General features: G+C 35.4%; 2 protein-coding genes across 2 annotated transcripts in view; both read left to right on the top strand.

The window, feature by feature from the left end:
* Positions 1 to 1,004: 1,004 nt before the first annotated feature.
* The window catches only part of LOC114157856 (uncharacterized), a 43,611-nt gene continuing 26,635 nt past the window's right edge, over positions 1,005 to 17,980 (top strand). The window contains exons 1-7 of the mRNA XM_028039023.1: positions 1,005 to 1,276; positions 1,926 to 1,961; positions 2,127 to 2,393; positions 2,895 to 3,164; positions 3,259 to 3,535; positions 3,912 to 4,183; positions 17,404 to 17,679. Of these exons, the coding sequence (XP_027894824.1) occupies positions 1,240 to 1,276; positions 1,926 to 1,961; positions 2,127 to 2,393; positions 2,895 to 3,164; positions 3,259 to 3,535; positions 3,912 to 4,183; positions 17,404 to 17,679 (1,435 nt within the window). The 5' untranslated portion in view covers positions 1,005 to 1,239. The remainder of the gene's footprint in view (positions 1,277 to 1,925; positions 1,962 to 2,126; positions 2,394 to 2,894; positions 3,165 to 3,258; positions 3,536 to 3,911; positions 4,184 to 17,403; positions 17,680 to 17,980) is intronic.
* LOC114157048 (uncharacterized) lies at positions 10,818 to 15,946 on the top strand. The gene is made up of 8 exons (XM_028037734.1): positions 10,818 to 11,066; positions 11,163 to 11,441; positions 12,361 to 12,633; positions 12,936 to 13,191; positions 13,279 to 13,367; positions 13,555 to 13,605; positions 13,799 to 13,871; positions 14,280 to 15,946. The coding sequence occupies exons 2-7, from the start codon at positions 11,282 to 11,284 to the stop codon at positions 13,867 to 13,869; spliced, it is 900 nt and encodes a 299-aa protein (XP_027893535.1). The 5' UTR covers positions 10,818 to 11,066; positions 11,163 to 11,281; the 3' UTR covers positions 13,870 to 13,871; positions 14,280 to 15,946.

The raw sequence follows: 17,980 nt of genomic DNA, 5'->3' as shown, positions 1-17,980 counted from the left end.
CATTTTATTAATTTCTATTGCTTTAATCTAGTCTCTGAGAAAATATGTCCATTCTCAGCCTCCATTGTTGGATTATAGAACTTGAACAAACCGATAAACACACTGTGAGAAATCTCATTTGATACAGAGAAAATGGATATATATAGTACATCCTTTTTTTTTATGTGTCTCTTTAATTTTTTTTTACCTGTATGAGAAGTGTTTGTACTTATATTTTAGGTATGATGTTTTTTTCTCAGATGAAGAGAAATTAGCTGAAACGTCTGATATCATTCTGATGGGAAACAGACCCAGTGCCAACACTCTGAGCCATTCAGAGGAGGGAGGAAGCGCTGTGCTGAAGGCGCTGTGGTTCTCCTTCAAAATAAAAGCACTTGAGTGGAAGATTTCAAAATTCTTCGCAACTGCGGTGAAATTATTGGGTTGAACGAATGTGACTGTCTCCAATATTGGGAGGAAGACATCCCCCCTGCCCCTCTCCCCGGTTCCTACGCTTATGGATGAGGTTAAAAATTAAAGGTCAGTGTATGGTGTAGGTTTGATTGATATCATTGTTAGAGGATTATTCTGCTGAAAATAAGATTTTACATCCTTTCAGTCTCACAAACGGATGCCCCTAAATAAAATTCACAAACTTTTTTTCACTCTCCGTACATTTTTAGAGTTTCTTCTTAAGTTTATTTAAACTCCAAACTATTTCACACTGTCTGATCTCATGTCTGTTTATTCACACCTAAGACCTTATATATCTGTGATAGTTGAGATCATTCTCACCATCACTTGTGTTTAGATGAAAAGGGGATTTTATGGTTTGTTTGCCAGAGAGTTCGCACGCAACACAAACCAAGTAGTGGATTAAACATTTAAACTATTCATGTGTTACAATAATGCTGTTTACAGTTTATTTAAAGTGAATTTTATTTGATGGTTTCCTAAAAAGCAAAGAAGCTTATCTAATGACTTTATTTTGTATTAACCATTTCGTAAAATAAAAGAAAATAAAAAGTCCTTTGCTTCTTTTACCACAACTTCTCATCATTGGAGCGGAAACATCACAGCAGAAACTCAGTGCAGTGATGTCAGTGTTTAAAATAAACGTCGTCCCGTCATTCTCAGATAAAACGTTGATCCTGTTTCAGACGGCTCCATTTCTCTAGAGACGTTGCAGAGGCAGCATGTTATGAAAGGAACATTATTGGACCAAAGCAGAGCAACACATGGTTCCAGGTTGAGGTCAGGATGGGGAACACCTCACCCAGGGTTCTGGTCTCACTCTGTAAGTAGATCACTTTATCTGTATGAATGATGCAGATTAGAAGAACATCGTCTTTGACATCTTGTCTGCTGTAATATCTACTTTATCTTCCATTGTATTTGTGTAGCTTTACTTAGTATAACCATTTGTTCTTGATGTGTTTGCTGCAACTTCAAACAGGTTATTTCAGTGACAAATTACTAACTCAAACATTTCTGTGCAAACATTTTGAAAAGCTGTTTATTGTAAAATCAGATTTTAGCACAGAACTTTATATCCCATACAACTAATGTGGGAGAAATGAAAATATTATATAACAAAGATGAAAAATGAAACATGATCTGATACAAGAGACTTAAATTATTCATTAAAAACTTTTATCTCTTTTTTACCAGTAGAGATGAGTGTGAAGTTTCCGTAGCCGTGCAGAACGTCTGCAGATGTTCTGTCTTCAGTCAGGATGTGAAGTTTATAAAATGAAGTTTTAACTCATCAGAAAAACAACAATAAACTAAAACATTTCATCTTATTCTTATCAGAACAAATAAATACTCAATATCTTTATAATAGTTGCATTTATTTAACAGGTAAACAGAGTCACAGCTGAGTGTGAGGATTTAATTTAATTAATTTATCATTTATGCTGATGAACTTTCAACCTTTATTTCAGTGCTGAACACACTGCTCTGCTGTGGACAAACTCTCGGTAACTTCAGCTTTTAATCTGTATTTTAGTAATTTATCCTCTCAGGAACAGAATCCAGTTTATCTTTTATATCGGATATTATTCTGTATTTTTCTTTAATTTTTAGCTTGATGTGTTTTTGTTATAAATCAAAAGACAAACTTGCTGAATGTTGGTTCTTCATAGATCCTGTGCTGACTGTTGAGCCCAACTGGTCGACTTTTTATGTTGGAGAGTTTGTTACATTTATCTGTGACATGAATGAAGGACAAGACACTGACTGGTACTACCAGTTCATAAGGAATGGTCAACAATTTGTTGGCTATCAGTCAGATAAACGGTTCAGAGTTGATCGTCTGTATACTGGTCATAGTGGTGAATTTCAGTGCTGTGGTCAATGGAAGGGTTCATCTGACAATAAGTGCAGTAAAACTGTCACTGTTACTTTCTCAGGTAAGACCTGAATATTTTAAAGAATCACAAAGTTTTATATCAGCCTTAAAAAAAACATACATTTTCTAACTGTATTTTATTTCCGAATTTCAAGCAGATTTTTTTGTTGATAAAATATTGTCTGAAATATGACACATACATAATTACTGGATTTAATTTTTTTTAAGTTAAGTGACCCACAAATTTAAAAAAGAGCAATAAAACAAAGGAAATATTATTTACCTTAATGTGAATATATAGATTTGCTTAATTGTAGAGTAAACCACATTATCTTTTCAGAAAAGATAATGAACTATTTCATGTTATTTAATGAAACAATTTCAATTTCTTTTTCTTTTTTAATTTCTATAAAGTATCTGTAATATGAAAAGATGACAATAAAATGCATTGACAGAATTTTTCACATATTTACTTATCTGAAAGAAGCATCACTCTTTACAATTAGCTTTTAATTGCAGTATTTTATATAAAACTAAATAATATTTGTTTTTATAACATCAGATAAACCTGGAGCCAAACTGACTGCAGGTTCAACAACCATACCAGTAGGGGGCAGTGTGACTCTGAGCTGCTCAGTGGAGCCCTCTGCTGGATGGAAGTACAGATGGTTCAGGAGGACCTCAGATTCTTCTTTTGTTGAATTCATCAGAAATAATGAAGAAAACAGAGAAATCACTGTGACACAAGGAGGAATCTATAAGTGTGATGGAAAGAGAGGAAATCCTTCATTCTACAGTTATTCAAGCCATGAGAACAAAATTGAAATAATGTGTAAGTTTTTTCTTTAAGACTGTTAGAAACTAGAACTATGAAATAAAAAATTCTCATCTGATTTTATTTTTCTGCCCTTATCTGATGTAAACAGTTTCCAACAAGGTTTTTGTGACTCGACAACCAAACTTGCCTCATATCTTCAGTGGTGAGTCGATCACTCTGACATGTGAGGTCCAGGGAGGAGAAACCACTGAGTGGTCGTGTGAATGGAGGAGATCTGGGTCAATAATACACTGGACAGACAGTAAAGACTGGACTTTCATTGTCTCTGAGTCCAGCAGAGGAAACTACATGTGTCAGTGTAGAAGCAGAGATGACTGGCATTCTTCAACACAGTGGAGTGAAACCATCAAACTGTCTGTATCAAGTAAGTCGACACTTGTAAATGAAAATGTGGCTGATTTATTCCATAGTTGAGTCGTCAGTATTAATGCTTAACTCCCACACACATACAAACACACACTGATTCAAACTTTCAATAAGAAAAAAGTTTCTATATCAGGTTTACTTTTGTGAAGTCTGGCAATAATCAGAGGCTGGTTGTTAATCTGTATGGCTGAAACTATGAATAACTATCAGAATAATTCATATTAATGAAGTTCTACATTCTTGACATATTTTCAGTAATTGTCCGATCTAATCATTTATTTCAGTTAACGAGTCTGTAGCTTGTTCTGCTACAAGTCTTGTATTTTTTTTTTTTAATTATTGAAAAATTAACCAATTATAATTCATGTTAACATCAGATAAACCTGGAGCCAAACTGACAGCAGGTTCAACAACCATACCAGTAGGGGGCAGTGTGACACTGAGCTGCTCAGTGGAGCCCTCTGCTGGATGGAAGTACAGATGGTTCAGGAGGACCTCAGACACTTCTTTTGTTGAATTCATCAGAAATAATGAAGAAAACAGAGAAATCACTGTGACACAAGGAGGAATCTATAAGTGTGATGGAAAGAGAGGAAATCCCTCATTCTGCAGTCATTCAAGCCATGAGAACAACATTGAAATAATGTGTAAGTTTTTTCTTTAAGACTGTTAGAAACTAGAACTATGAAATTATAATTTCTTATGTGATTTAATTTTTCTGCCCATATCTGATGTAAACAGTTTCCAACAAGGTTTTAGTGACTCGACAACCAAACGATTCTCATGTCTTCAGTGGTGAGTCGATCACTCTGACATGTGAGGTCCAGGGAGGAGAAACCACTGAGTGGTCGTGTGAATGGAGGAGATCTGGGTCAATAATACAGAGGACAGACAGTAAAGACTGGACTTTCATTGTCTCTGAGTCCAGCAGTGGAAACTACATGTGTCAGTGTAGAAGCAGAGATGACTGGTATTCTTCAACACAGTGGAGTGAAACCATAACAGGTGATGTAATTGTTTTGTTTGTTGTTGTTTTTTTAACGAATTTTAAATGGTAAATTATAAAGATAAAAGCTATGTGCACCTCGTCCCAGAAGACTTTTTTAATAAAACACAGCTTCTAGGAGCTAAAAAAAAAGTTTATTACTGAGTGTCAAACTATTTTAGTCAGAGTTCATATTAAAGTGACTTTTTGGTTAGCTGAGATCAAGTAGATCATTATTGCGACATAAGTTTGGTTGCGTCCTTATCTGAGCTGTGAGGAAAGATCAACAATTTCTTCTTCACAGAAATTTGGTTCAACATCCTAACTTCTCCTGTTGGTATCCATAGACTGAATGCAGCAGGATTTCATTTTTATAACATCAATATTCACTCAAACTCACATCAGTTTCTTATGATATCATTATCTCTGTACATATACTGTATATATATATATATATATCAGGCAGACAGAAGTTCTGTCTTTTGTCATAAATGACAACAGAGCTTTCAAACTCTGTCTGACCAAACAATGAATGAATCAAATAAGTCTGAAAAAATAAAGGAATAAAAAGGTTATTTGTTCATGAACAGATAAAATGTTTCATATTTTTATGTATTTAAAGATGGAAATAACATTTTTTCAGATGAATAAAATCTGTTTCCACTTAATGTTTCTTATTTCCAGTAACTGTGTCCAGTTCTTCACATCTTGTGCTGCTGATCTCTGGACCAGTTGTTGGATTTATTTTCATTATTCTCCTCGTCTTGTTGTGTTTCTGCAGACGGTCCAAGGGTGAGACTTTTTTTTGTTTGTTTGTTTTTACTTGGTGACAAATTTGCTTTGATTTTATAACACAAAGAAAGAAGAACGATTTTTCAGTTAATGCAGCGGCAAATCTCTTTCACAGGTTTATTCTGCTCCAGGTCAGTTCCTCACATTTTAATTTATTTGCATTAATAGCTGTCAGGAGATTGTTTTTGCTGATTTATGTATTAAATTCAGTGACTATTTTTCTTGTTCATGTTGTAGATGTAAAGCCTCAGAGAGCAGCAGAAATGATGGAGTCAACCAGGCTGGCGGTCATGAATACAGCTCTCCTCTTCAGGGTTAGAACCTCCACAAGTTTTTAGTTAATAAAAATTATTGCTTATATTGTGTTCCCATTTTCTTAGACTTTTACTTCTTTTACATTATTTCTATGATCTTATACCTGTATGTCGCTATTGAATCTTGTTTCATTTATACATGAAGTGAAACATATTTGGCGATAAAAAATAAGCAAATAAATGATAAAAAAAACAATAGTAAAATAAATTAATTGTCTGGTAAATTGCATTTATTTCTTCTAGCTTATGTACAGTAAGTGTTTTATAATTGGTTTCTTTGTTTTAGATTCTCACTTTATAATCAGCTAAAAGTGCAACAACTGTGTTATTTAACGAGGATCAGAGACTGATAAATAATCCAGATGTGTTTCAGCTGCAGATAAACTCACAATGAACTGAAATACTTTGAGTTAAATAGTTATTTCCAAACACAAACAATGTACAACATAAGCAAATAGCTGACACTGGTTTTAGGTTTTTGATTTTTATTTTGTTTATCATAAGATAATCTCACCATAAAGGCCTTGAGAACCAGAGGATGGTGCTGTTTCTTTGACAGTAAGAACAGGGAGCTGTCAGGCTTGGTTCTGAAAAATGTCCTCAGGTCAACATGGATTTGAAATCATGCTATGCCATGATTAGCATCTGCATATCATCGCCAGTAGAAAACGATAGATCAGACACAGAGCTGAAGATTTTTAGTTTGTCTGATTGATGATTTCAATGTTTTCTGTTGTAGACGTCACTCCAACATATGCTGAGATCAACCACCAGGCTAGAGCCAATAGAAAGAAAAAAGGTAAAGACATGTTGTTGTAGCGTTATTGTTGTTGTTGTTGTGTATTATCATAACTAATGTGCATCATCATCATCGTCTCGTTGACAGGAAGTCCTGCAGCCACAGATAAAACGGTTTATTCTGGCATCAGGTCAGGAGCAGCTCTGCACGTCGACTCTGCCATGTAGGCTGCAGGATGTTTTGATTTATTATAGGATTTATGATATGGATTACGCTCATAACATTCTTATGTGTTCTGGTTACAAGTCTTCATAAACCCTGTACTAGCTGAACACAGAAATATTGTCTGAAACTGAAGTAGGTAAAAGAAAAATCAGACCCACTCAGTAGTGTGAACAGAAATGCTTTGTAAAATCCAGACAGGCAGTAATGTACATATTTTTAATATAATTGATCTGGAGATCCAGGGTGTTGCTAATATTTTGAATTTGGTCCTTTGCTGTTTTATATTCTGCATCAGTTTTATTTCTTCTTTTGCTTTAGCTTCCTAAACTAACTTTTATATAATCAGGTTCCATTTTACATGGGTGATGGTACCTTGCATAATAAATTCATTTTTGAACTGAGCAAAATAGTCTTTACTAAATTAAATATTCTCTTACACTTTTCAATTGTTAACTTGTAAGTATAAAATTCTCATCTGTTTTTTTTACATTATCACTTTTGCCTTTTTGACACAAGTAATGCTATTGATTTGTCTTTGTATTTCATTTATTGTAGCTTTTTAAACACGTATTTGTTGAAAATAACCTGTTATGTATCAAATATATTATGTGGTTGTCAAATTAAAGTGAGTCGTCTGCCCACTAAAAACTTAATATGACAACGATTACAGTTACATTCATTGCTTCTCAAAGTAGAAGTTGCTTCTCAACTTCTACTTTGCAGCTGAGTGTGCAGTCAGAAGTTAGGATATCATTTATTTTTTACATGTAATCAAAGCTCTTTTTACAATTCTTTTTACAATAAACTTGATATTGAAATGCAAAATAATCCAGATTCAATTTATTACCCAAATACAGTTAGATTTTTTTTCTTCTGTACGTTTACTTTAAACATCATTAACTTTCCCACACTGTGGTACAAAAAAAAACAAAAAAATTAACCAATAATAAGAGTCAGATCATTTCAACTTGGGTGTTTCAGGTATTTACTATTGAGTAGATGAGACAAAAACATATCCTGTCACAGAAGATGAGAATAACTTATACACTGGTGCCACAGAGAAACAGATGTTCTTAAACAGATGTTTCTACTGTTTTTGAATAGATATGCATCTTTGTGGGGTTTCTACCTAATTGGTGTAATATCTCTGCTCCTCCAGCAGATGTCGAGGTTACTCTATTAAAACATAAGAAGGACAGTCAATGGATCATCTTTTGTTTTTCTCCACATGTTTATCCACTTTAACCCGTTTAATCCCAGTTTTTGTCCTGCAAAATAACTACATGCATTTTAATCCTTAGACCTCCCTGTCACACAATAGTCATGAATTATTACATTCTATATTGGCTGTCAGTCAAAATGTAGGTTCTATAATCTAATTTACACAGATCTGATCTATTTACTCTATAAATCTAATAAAAAAACAATAGATCTTGAGTTTTCTTCAGATCTGTTTTAGATACTTGAAGATTCAATGCCACATCATGCAGATGACATTGTTTAAATGTTCCAAGTGACCTTTAACCTCATTTGGTCATTTCATCAATGAGGCAAATTCAGGTGAAAATGTTATCATGCACATATATGCATCCCGCTGGAACTTATCTCTGATTCATCAGACCAAGCACAACATTTGGCCAAATCCTAAACCAGTTTATGAGTCCAGCAGTGGAGACAACAATCTTTGAAGGGTTATCAGGCCAAAGCATCCAATCTTTTCACCAGTGAATGACTCTGAAAATGAACTCCCAGATCAGATTGTCCAATATTGAAAGAAATGGCACCAACCACAATAATCCCACTGCAGCCTCCAAATAGCTCAGAGAGCACATTGGTGTTAAATTTACAGTACAAGAAGCAAAAAGGCAAAAAGAAAGATTGCCAAAAAGTAGCTTCTCTCTGGTGGCACAACTTAGCTTGAGTCAAGGTGAACTGGGTAGCTTCTGGTATAAAGTCCTTTGGTTAGATGAGCTCATAGTACAAATGTTTTATCGTAGTACACAGCACCATGTTTGGGAAAAACCAGACACAGTTATTCATCAGTAGCTTGTTTACCAGACAAGCTGAGATTAATTCAATCCTAAGTTCCTCAGTAAATCAGTTTTCTATCTGTCTGACTGACAGCTGTCAACATCCTGATAAAACATGAGACCTGCTTTGTTTTAGTCTCATCTTCTTCTTAAAGAAATGACTGTGTGGCCCGCTGTCTGTTGTTAGTTTAAATTGTTAATACCTCAATTTATATTTATTAATGATTGTTAATGTCTAATACATAAAACTTGGGAACTGAAACCAAGCGCTCCTCCTTTCTTTAACCACGCCTTCACATCACTGGACAGGAAGCAGCTGTGGCTTGAGGTGGGAGTTTAAAATCAAATAAGACAAAATTTTATATTGTTATGAAACATATATCCTGACTCCCTCTGTTCTTTGTCTCTACAGACGTTACAACTTGCCTCATCTGAAAACTCAGGATAAAGCAGAACAACATTGTTTGGTCTGAATTTCAACATGGGGAAGACGATGCTCTACGCACTGGACTTGTTGTGTAAGTAGATCACTTTTTTTGTTTGATAGGAAAAATCAATGGGAGAAACTGGATGTTTGATTTCAGTCCACAGAAATTTTCTCCTCTATTATTAACATCAACAATTTCCCTTATGCTGCTATTCTAGTTGTTTTTTAGCGTGAAGTGTTTATTTCTTAATGTTCTGTATTTTCACAACAAACTGCAATTTAACAAAATGTTAAGAACAGACAAAGTGATTTGGAAAACTATCAGTCAAACTCAGGGATGTTTCATAGATCTTTAGATGTAGCATTGTCAACATGGCTGCAAATATTTAATCAACAAAACAAACAAAAGTAATAAAAAATGTGACATGAAGCAAAGGGTGCAATTTATTACTTGGAGTAAATATATTTTTAAGTAGAGATGGGAGTGAATTTCCAGAAGCTGTGCAGGATGTTTTAAGATGTTTTCTGACTCATAATCAATATGTGAAGTTTCTCAGGAAAATGCAGAAGTGCAACATGATCTCATCAGGCAGAAAACAAAATAGCTTAACCATCTGATGTCATGCTGATGAACAAAAAAGAGAGATCTTCTCCATAATAGACAACTTGTTTTTCTCTTTAATGTTCACAAAATTTTAATTTCTCAATGTAAGTCCTGAATGTACTCTGTTGGGGTGGACAAGCTCAAGGTAAGTCAGTATCTTTGTTGTTCACATTTTTTCATGTCACACTCTTCCTCCCCTAAGATCTCACAGCTTTAAAAGTTGTGTAACAGGTGTAAAAGTTAACATTTACACCTGTTAAATGTTTGTGTTGTAGATGTTGTGCTGACAACTGAGCCCAACTGGTCCATGTTTTATTTGGGAGAGTCTATTACCTTCAGATGTTACGTGTACGGAGGAGAAGAGACTAACTGGGAATACCAAGTTACCAGGAGGAGTCAAGAAAAGTTTCCCTACGACTCACAGAAAAGCTACACATTAGAAGATGTGAAGATAACTGAATTCCAGTGCTCTGCTCGCAGGAGAGGAGTCTGTAAAAGGAGCGAAACTATCTCTTTGATTGTTTTAGGGATTTTTACATATTATTAGTGGTTATAAATTCTTTTATAATTACAAAATGAAAACATGTGGAGACCGCACTTCTTTTTTTTTTTCTAGCTGGAGAGATAAAATCAATTGACAATGTTGGATTTTCCGCCACCTGGTGGTGTCAGTGAAGCGGTGCATAAACAAAGAAGAAAAATGTTTCCAACCTTTTTTTTTTCTTTCAGAATTAAAATACAGATATTACAAAACAATCACAGCAAACACAGTGTACATGAACAGAAGCATACATGGCCATCAATTATTGTTTTGTTAGTTTAAATGTAACAATGGATTAATTTACAAGGAGAATAAATCTGTAAAAATTTACAAATGTTTACTGTGAGAGCTCGGATAAAAAATGCAGTTGCTGTTTTTGTTTAATTGTATTATTTCGTGGGGTCTGAAGAATATATTTCTTTGTATCAATTTTCATAAGGGAAGTTAAATCAATACATTTCGCCACCTATTGCTTTGTACATATACAATTAACTTGACAAAGATATGTTGTAAAATGTTAGAAGACATTTTAAAAAATAAAATTGACTATATTTTGATTTTCATAACAGCGGAAAAACCCAGAGCTACACTGACAGCAGGTCCAACATCCATACCAGTAGGGGGCAGTGTGACACTGAGATGATTGATAGAGAGCTCCGTTCGATGGAAATACAGGTGGTTGAGACGGATTTCAGGCACCCGTGAAGAGATCAGCACAGGTAATGAAAAAAACCAGAGATATCAGTGTGAAACAAGGAGGAATCTACTGGTGTGAGGGACAGAGAGGAAATCCTCAGTTCTACAGCCAACCCAGCCACGAAGTCACCATTGAGAAAACTTGTGAGTTTTTTTCTTGAAAACAGTTGCAAAACTGTAAGAAATTAGATCAACATAATCTACTTAAGCAATGCTTCTCATGTGATTTTATGTTTTTGTTCAAACAAACTAATATTATTATTCTGTAAACAGTTTCCAACAAGGTTGTAGTGTCCTGCCAGCCAAACGGTTCTCATGTCTTCAGTGGTGAGTCGATCACTCTGACATGTGAGGTCCAGGGAGGAGAAACCACTGAGTGGTCGTGTGAATGGATGAGATCTGGGTCAATAATACACAAGACAGACAGTAAAGACTGGACTTTCATTGTCTCTGAATCCAGCAGAGGAAACTACATGTGTCAGTGTAGAAGCAGAGATGACTGGTATTCTCCAACAATGTGGGGGAGTAAAGCCATCAAACTGTCTGTTGCAGGTAAGTTATGTTTGTTATTTTGAGAGCTGCCATGAAAAACAAGGTTGCAGTGGCAGGAGTTGTGCAGCAAAACTTAAAATCTTCTTAAGACCTTCCTAGTTCTCCTGTAGCTGTAAGTGTTTTCCACACAGACTGTTGGGGAAATTCCTGCACCAACTGGGGATCTGAGAATCACCAGACCTACCAGCCTTTGTTCCTGTACTGCTCAACGAGGTCTTTGCATTGAGAAGCTTTCCTCTCATATGCCTCTGTATTCCCATAGGACAGTCAGTTCAATCAGGATGATATTTTTTGATTCCTCCAACCACAAAAATAAACAGGGCCTCATGTCAGTGCATACTAAAAGAAGAGCAGTCTCTTACCCCATAATTGTGCCTTTTGCAAAAGGCTGAACTTAGGATAGATTTAATCTGGATGTTGCCAAACCTCTATCTTAATTGTGGCTAGCCAATCAAAGGCGGACTTGCTGGTGGGCTTTGGATCATTGCATAAGCCAAATAAACTTGAGCCTGAGGCCAAAAATTGATGGTTAAATTTTCTGCCTTTCTGCTTTTACCTTTCTGCAAGTCAGCCAGGTTCTGGACTAGCAAACCAGCCTAAGACAATTACTGTGTCATCATCATGGTGGTTTTGCATGGCGTTCTTTATCCAATATGTTGTGTTAGCTGTACTTCAAATGTAACTGGAAACGTTCTAAAAGTTAAGAAGATGTTCTTAAAACTCTGGTCAATCTGTGGGTGTTTCTTCAGCAAATTTGAGATGGTCATTTACTCTCTTTGAGGCGTTCTTTGTTCTTTATATTTTTCTGAAAGATGCTTTGAAAATAAAATGTGCTTCCTTGTGAATTTATTTATTTGTTGTCAGTAGTGCATTTGGTCTCAGAACTCTCTCATATATGCTATTTATTTTTCTTTAATAGCAGGTAAACCAAAGGTCCAGTTGAGTGCTTACAGTCTGGAGATACCAGGCAGAGTAACTCTGACCTGCTCAGTGACTCCATCATCAATTGGCTGGAAATATTACTGGTACAGAGATGAGAAATCTGCTGACCCTCTGATGACACAAGAACCTGTTTTCTCTCCAAATGAACTGAAGAGTGTCTCAGAGAAAAGCTTGTACTGGTGCAGAGGAGGAAGAGGAGAACCAGTGTACTACACAGACTACAGCAATCCAATCACAATCAGTAATAATGGTGAGTTTATCTAGTTTTTGTTTCTAATACAAAGGGTCAAAAGTAATACTGTCTGTTTTATTGTATTAGTTTAAATAGTTTCCAAAAAATGTCTAATATGTTTTTTTAATGAACAAAATCACAACGTAACAAGTCCATGTTAATCCCGTTGACTTAAAAGTAATTTTGTTTATTGTATTTTTGTTACTATGCATTTTCTCATACAACTTCGGAGAGGAACAAGACAAATACTGAGGATGATTATGAAGTCATGTGTATCTGTAAACAGTGAATGTTGTCATAATGTCTTGTTTTTTTTCTAGTAACTGTATCCAATCCTGTCAGCTTTTCAATTCATGTGATGTTAATCGTTGGACCAGTTAGTGGAGTCATTCTCATCATCCTCCTGCTCTTGTGGCGGAGTTACAAATGGTCCATGGGTGAGAACTTTTTCTTCTCATCTTATTGCTTCTTAACTTCTTCCTTACATGTATGTTTTGAAATAGAGTTAATCAGTGTAATTCTGTTGTCAATGATCCAAATGGTTTTGTCATCTTCCCCAGATTTGTGCAGCATCAGGTGAGTATGAAATATCTACACTCTCTCATCTTGGTCGCAAACTTTTCTTTCTCTCATTGTTAAATTTTATCCACTTTATTATTTTAGGTCATTTCAGTCTGAAAGCAGCAGCCAGAGGCCGACCACTAATCATGGAGTGAACCAGACTGAAAGTGATTACAGCTTTCTGCTACATGGTTAGTCACAGAATAAACATTAATTTGTAAGTTTAAAAATGAGCTAAATGTCTATGTGAAAATCAAGTTAATTATCACCACCATAACTGCAGAATGAGCATAGCATGAAAACGGACAATATATATATTTAATTTTATATAACTTTAATCTGATCTGGTTATTTCTTTGACTTTTTTATTTACTGTAGGCACCACATCTGTGTATGAGACAATCCATAACTGTGGAGCCACTGGAAAAGGTAACATATATGTACTAAAACAACCAAGTTATTAAAGGTGACTGATTACATGTGAACCAGATCAATCCTCAGCTGTCAAATACTCAGAGCGATGTCAAACAATTTAAACATATGAGGTGGTTAATATTAAAATTCTCAGGAGATTTTGAAACACTAGTTTATGTTTTCTATGTGTTTTTGGCAATTTCAACAGAGAGGCTTCCTGATCCAGAAGTAGGTTCTGTTTACGTTAATGTGAGACCAGATAATTACAGCTCAGCATGAAGGTCAGATAAACGCCTGCCTTGGTTATTGTCACTTATGTTTTTAATTATTCGTTTTTGATTAAGTGGATGTTAATCAGAAACATCCACATTTATATATTGTACTTAAAGTTATAATATTGTGTCATGAAGTCATGACTGTATGCCGTTTGTCTTTGTTCTCTAAAACACTTTCTCATTCTGACAATGGTAACTATTCTGTTTTTTTATTATTATTATTATTACAGTATCACGTGACTCTGGTTTCTGACTTAAACTCCCAGTTCAAGTCTATTACCCACTAGGTTTCTTTTGGATATTTAAATCACACTTTTCATTAGTTTTAATCAGCAGCTGTTTCCAATACACATTTTTTTGAATGAATTACATAAAGTATTAGGACGCCTTGTGACATATATCATGTGTTTGCAGGAAATTGGAGTCCAGCTGCAACAGATGCTCCAGTTTTTATTCTCAGATCAGGAGAAGCTGTGGACAACACTGCCGCCCTGCAGGCTGCTGCTTCATTCTGCAAGTCTTTGACTCATCTGATGTGTTTTCATATTTTCATTATTTGTTGTGTTGATTATTGTATTTCCCCAGATTTAAGACGCAAAAGATGTTTTAATGTTGATATAGCTCATATGTTATAGATAAGTTAAAAATCCATGAATTTAAAGTTTGGAAGATTCCAGTGAGATAAAACAAAAGATAAACATTACAAACACCATTGTTACCCATAGAGCAGCATTTGACGCTTTCACACTTTTGCTATGTTTTTAATAAATATATTGTCGCACAGTTTGACTATTGGTGCCTCAATGAAACGTGCATAAGGTACATAATGTACAAATGTGTAAAACATTAATAAATATTCATAGACACCGATGGTGTTCAGGTTGTGCTTTGATTGCTGCTTTGGTGGCAATGAATGCTAAAATATGAGAATGAGGCCTCTGGAGCATTTCTGAGAAACCCATCAACCAGAAAACCTGCAGACTCCAAACTTGTGAAATGTGTGTCAGTCCATAACACCGAAACACATTTGTACCACAGATAAGTTTAGATCTTCAGTTTTAATCTGTTAACATGTTTTTAGACCAGAAGAGTTTACAAACTCCAGAGAAATGCACTTCACACTAGAGACACAGTTGCCCCAAATGTGGGGCTTTTCCCCCCCATTATACTCCACACTTGTCTTGCCAGACAAGACAAGTTTAAAAGAGAGGAAACAAAGAAATATTGTTTAGACTAAAAATGTTCTTTCATAGGTTAAAATTTGTTTGTATTCTTTGACCTGTTAGTATCGTCTAGTGGTTAATGTTGGTATTCCAGGTCTGTTAGAAACAGGAAGGCCCCATGTTTAGACTGTGCAGAGCAGCATGACAATCAAGTCTTCCTGTTTGCTGCAGCTCAAATTTTTTGTTGTTTTATGTTATTCATTACCATCTTTGTTGGTTTAAAGGTTTTGGGGAAACATTGATCATTCTCACATTAAGATATTTTATTAATTAGCCATGAAGTTTATCTACCTGTTTTCTTATGGTATCTGCTCTCTGTACATATATGTTCAAAGTTGATTTGTGTCTTTACTTTTTTCTTTCATAACTTCACCTGGTATTTCAGAATTTCTGTAACATTTTTTGCCTTTTTCTGCACTTCCACAGAAGGTCACACTGACCCTGGTGCTTTCGTTGGACCGTAAGCGTTGAATCTAAAGAGCACAAGTGGTTCTCACGCGAATCTTTTTTTTTAGCTTTTTGCACCTTTCTAAATGCAGAACTACTTCACATCTTCCCCAGTGTCACTGATCTCTTATCTGCCTCTGTTTCCACCTGTGGTCTTATGTGACAGGTGAGATCATTGTGTCACTTGTATTTTAGAGACTAAAGGTAATTATAAAAATAGTCCCCCAGTTGGTTTCCCATGCTCTAGAAACCACATGCTGTTTTTGCTCGAAACAACTAATTCAACTTTATCTAAATGTTACAATTGAATCTGTTGGAAAAAGTGGAAAATCATTGATGTTTTTGCTTCCAGTCGTTCCTGGAGTGAGAAATTCATCCTCAGGTCAGATTTCAAATAAACGATCAGAAGATCAAAAAAAAAGAGACTTTGAATTCTTATGTAAGCTTTATAAAATTGAATTTCTTCAAAGTCTAAAATAAGAGAATACCTGCTTACATTTAACATCTGTGTGTTGTTTGTCCACTTTTATTTATTCACTTATTGCCACAGATGCGTGAAACGTTTGTCTTATTTTAACCCGACCTTCTCGCCAGTGGACAGGAAAATCCCGGCGGTTTGTAGCAGAAACAAAGCACACAGTGATGTCAGTGTTAGTAAATTAAGACCTAATGACCTCAGTCTGAGGCGTTAAGTCTGAGGTGATCTGTTTATTTAAAGCATTTGCAATTTGTCCCCTAATAAAATTGACCAAAGAGGTAAAACCGGCGTGAAGCGAGGATGGAGAGCATCTCAGTTTTTGTGCTGGGCTTCTTGTGTAAGTAATTACCTTCTGTGTTTGGATGGTGAAAATGGAGGAAAACATTTCAAGCAAATTGAGATTAATATTTAATTACAAAAGCAAGCTTTCTATTGCGCTTCTTTCCTGTTGTCATAGTTACCTTTCTCCTTTAAATATTTGATCGTCCACTGATTTGATCATCGCAGCAACACGGCAATACGATCCAAAAGGTGCTGATTATTACAAACGGCACAAACTTGAATTGGAAACTACATTTATTGTGAATTTTGTGTTGAAAGCCTGAAAACATCAGAGTCAGGGTGTCAAGTATTCGAAGTGCAGTTTAGTCTCATAATTCACAAAATTAACTGTGACTTTTTCTGACAAAACAAAAATAATCCTGAATGTTGTCTTCAAAATAAATGGATGCATTTGTTAAACAGAACAACAGAGTCAACGGTGAATTTGTGGATGGGACAGACTTTTATTTTATCTTAACTTCTGTAGTGTTTAATGTTTATAATGTTAATAAGATTTCAACCTTTATTTCAGTGCTCAGCACATTTCTCTGCTATGGACAAACTCAAGGTAGTTTTTAATCTTTATTTTAATAATGTTCCTCCACTTTTTTTTTCTTTATCATGTATTGTTTATGTACCTATTTTGTTTCTATTAACAGCAGACAGACCCACGGCCACATTGACAGCAGGTTCAACAACCATACCAGTAGGGGGCAGTGTGACACTGAGCTGCTCAGTGGAGACCTCTGCTGGATGGAAGTACAGATGGTTCAGACAGACCTCAGACACACGTGAAGATCAAGTCAGAACAAATAATAATGAAAACAGCATTATCACTGTGACACAAGGAGGAATCTACAGGTGTGAAGGAGAAAGAGGAAAACCAGAATCCTACAGTGAATCAAGTGACGAGGTCACCGTCCAGATAAGCTGTAGGTTTAATCATTTTATTGACACTGTACAATTGTATATTTTTCTGGAACATTGTTTGCCTTGTAATGAAACAGTTAATGTTGTATTTTTTAATGGTTCTGTTTGTTTTCCTACTGTTCATATCTGATGTAAACAGTTTCCAACAAGGTTTTTGTGACTCAACAACCAAACCGGCCTCAGATGTTCAGTGGTGAGTCGATCACTCTGACATGTGAGGTCCAGGGAGGAGAAACCACTGAGTGGACGTATGAATGGAGGAAATCTGGGTTGGCCACTCGAAGGGTATATGGTAAAGACTGGACTTTCAGACTCCCTGACTCCAGTAGTTTAGACTACATGTGTCGTTGTAGGAGAAGAGATGACTGGTATTCGTCAACAAAGTGGAGTGAAACCATCACACTGTTTGTATCAGGTGAATTATGTTTTTTGTTGTTTTTTGAGAGTTGGGTTGAAGCAAAAGTAAGCTAAACAACAGACGAGCAGGGAACCTCTTGCACTGTAAAAAAAGCTATTTTTTTATGCTCTGAGTTGGTCTGAAGCAAATCTAAACCACTGCTTACTGCTGCCCTACCAGCAGGGGGCTCCAGGAGAGTTAGACTGTTGCTGAAGACAGATGTATTAATAAACAAATGAAAGGGACTTTATATATTATATAGTGTAGTCTACTATAAAGATGTCATTAGACTGAGAAAAAATAAAAACATAAAGCTTGT

This window comes from Xiphophorus couchianus, chromosome 14, assembly GCF_001444195.1.
Source record: "Xiphophorus couchianus chromosome 14, X_couchianus-1.0, whole genome shotgun sequence".
In the NCBI taxonomy this organism is placed as follows: domain Eukaryota; kingdom Metazoa; phylum Chordata; class Actinopteri; order Cyprinodontiformes; family Poeciliidae; genus Xiphophorus; species Xiphophorus couchianus.
Note: the sequence above shows the minus strand (reverse complement) of the source record. Positions and strands in the feature narration are given on the sequence as shown.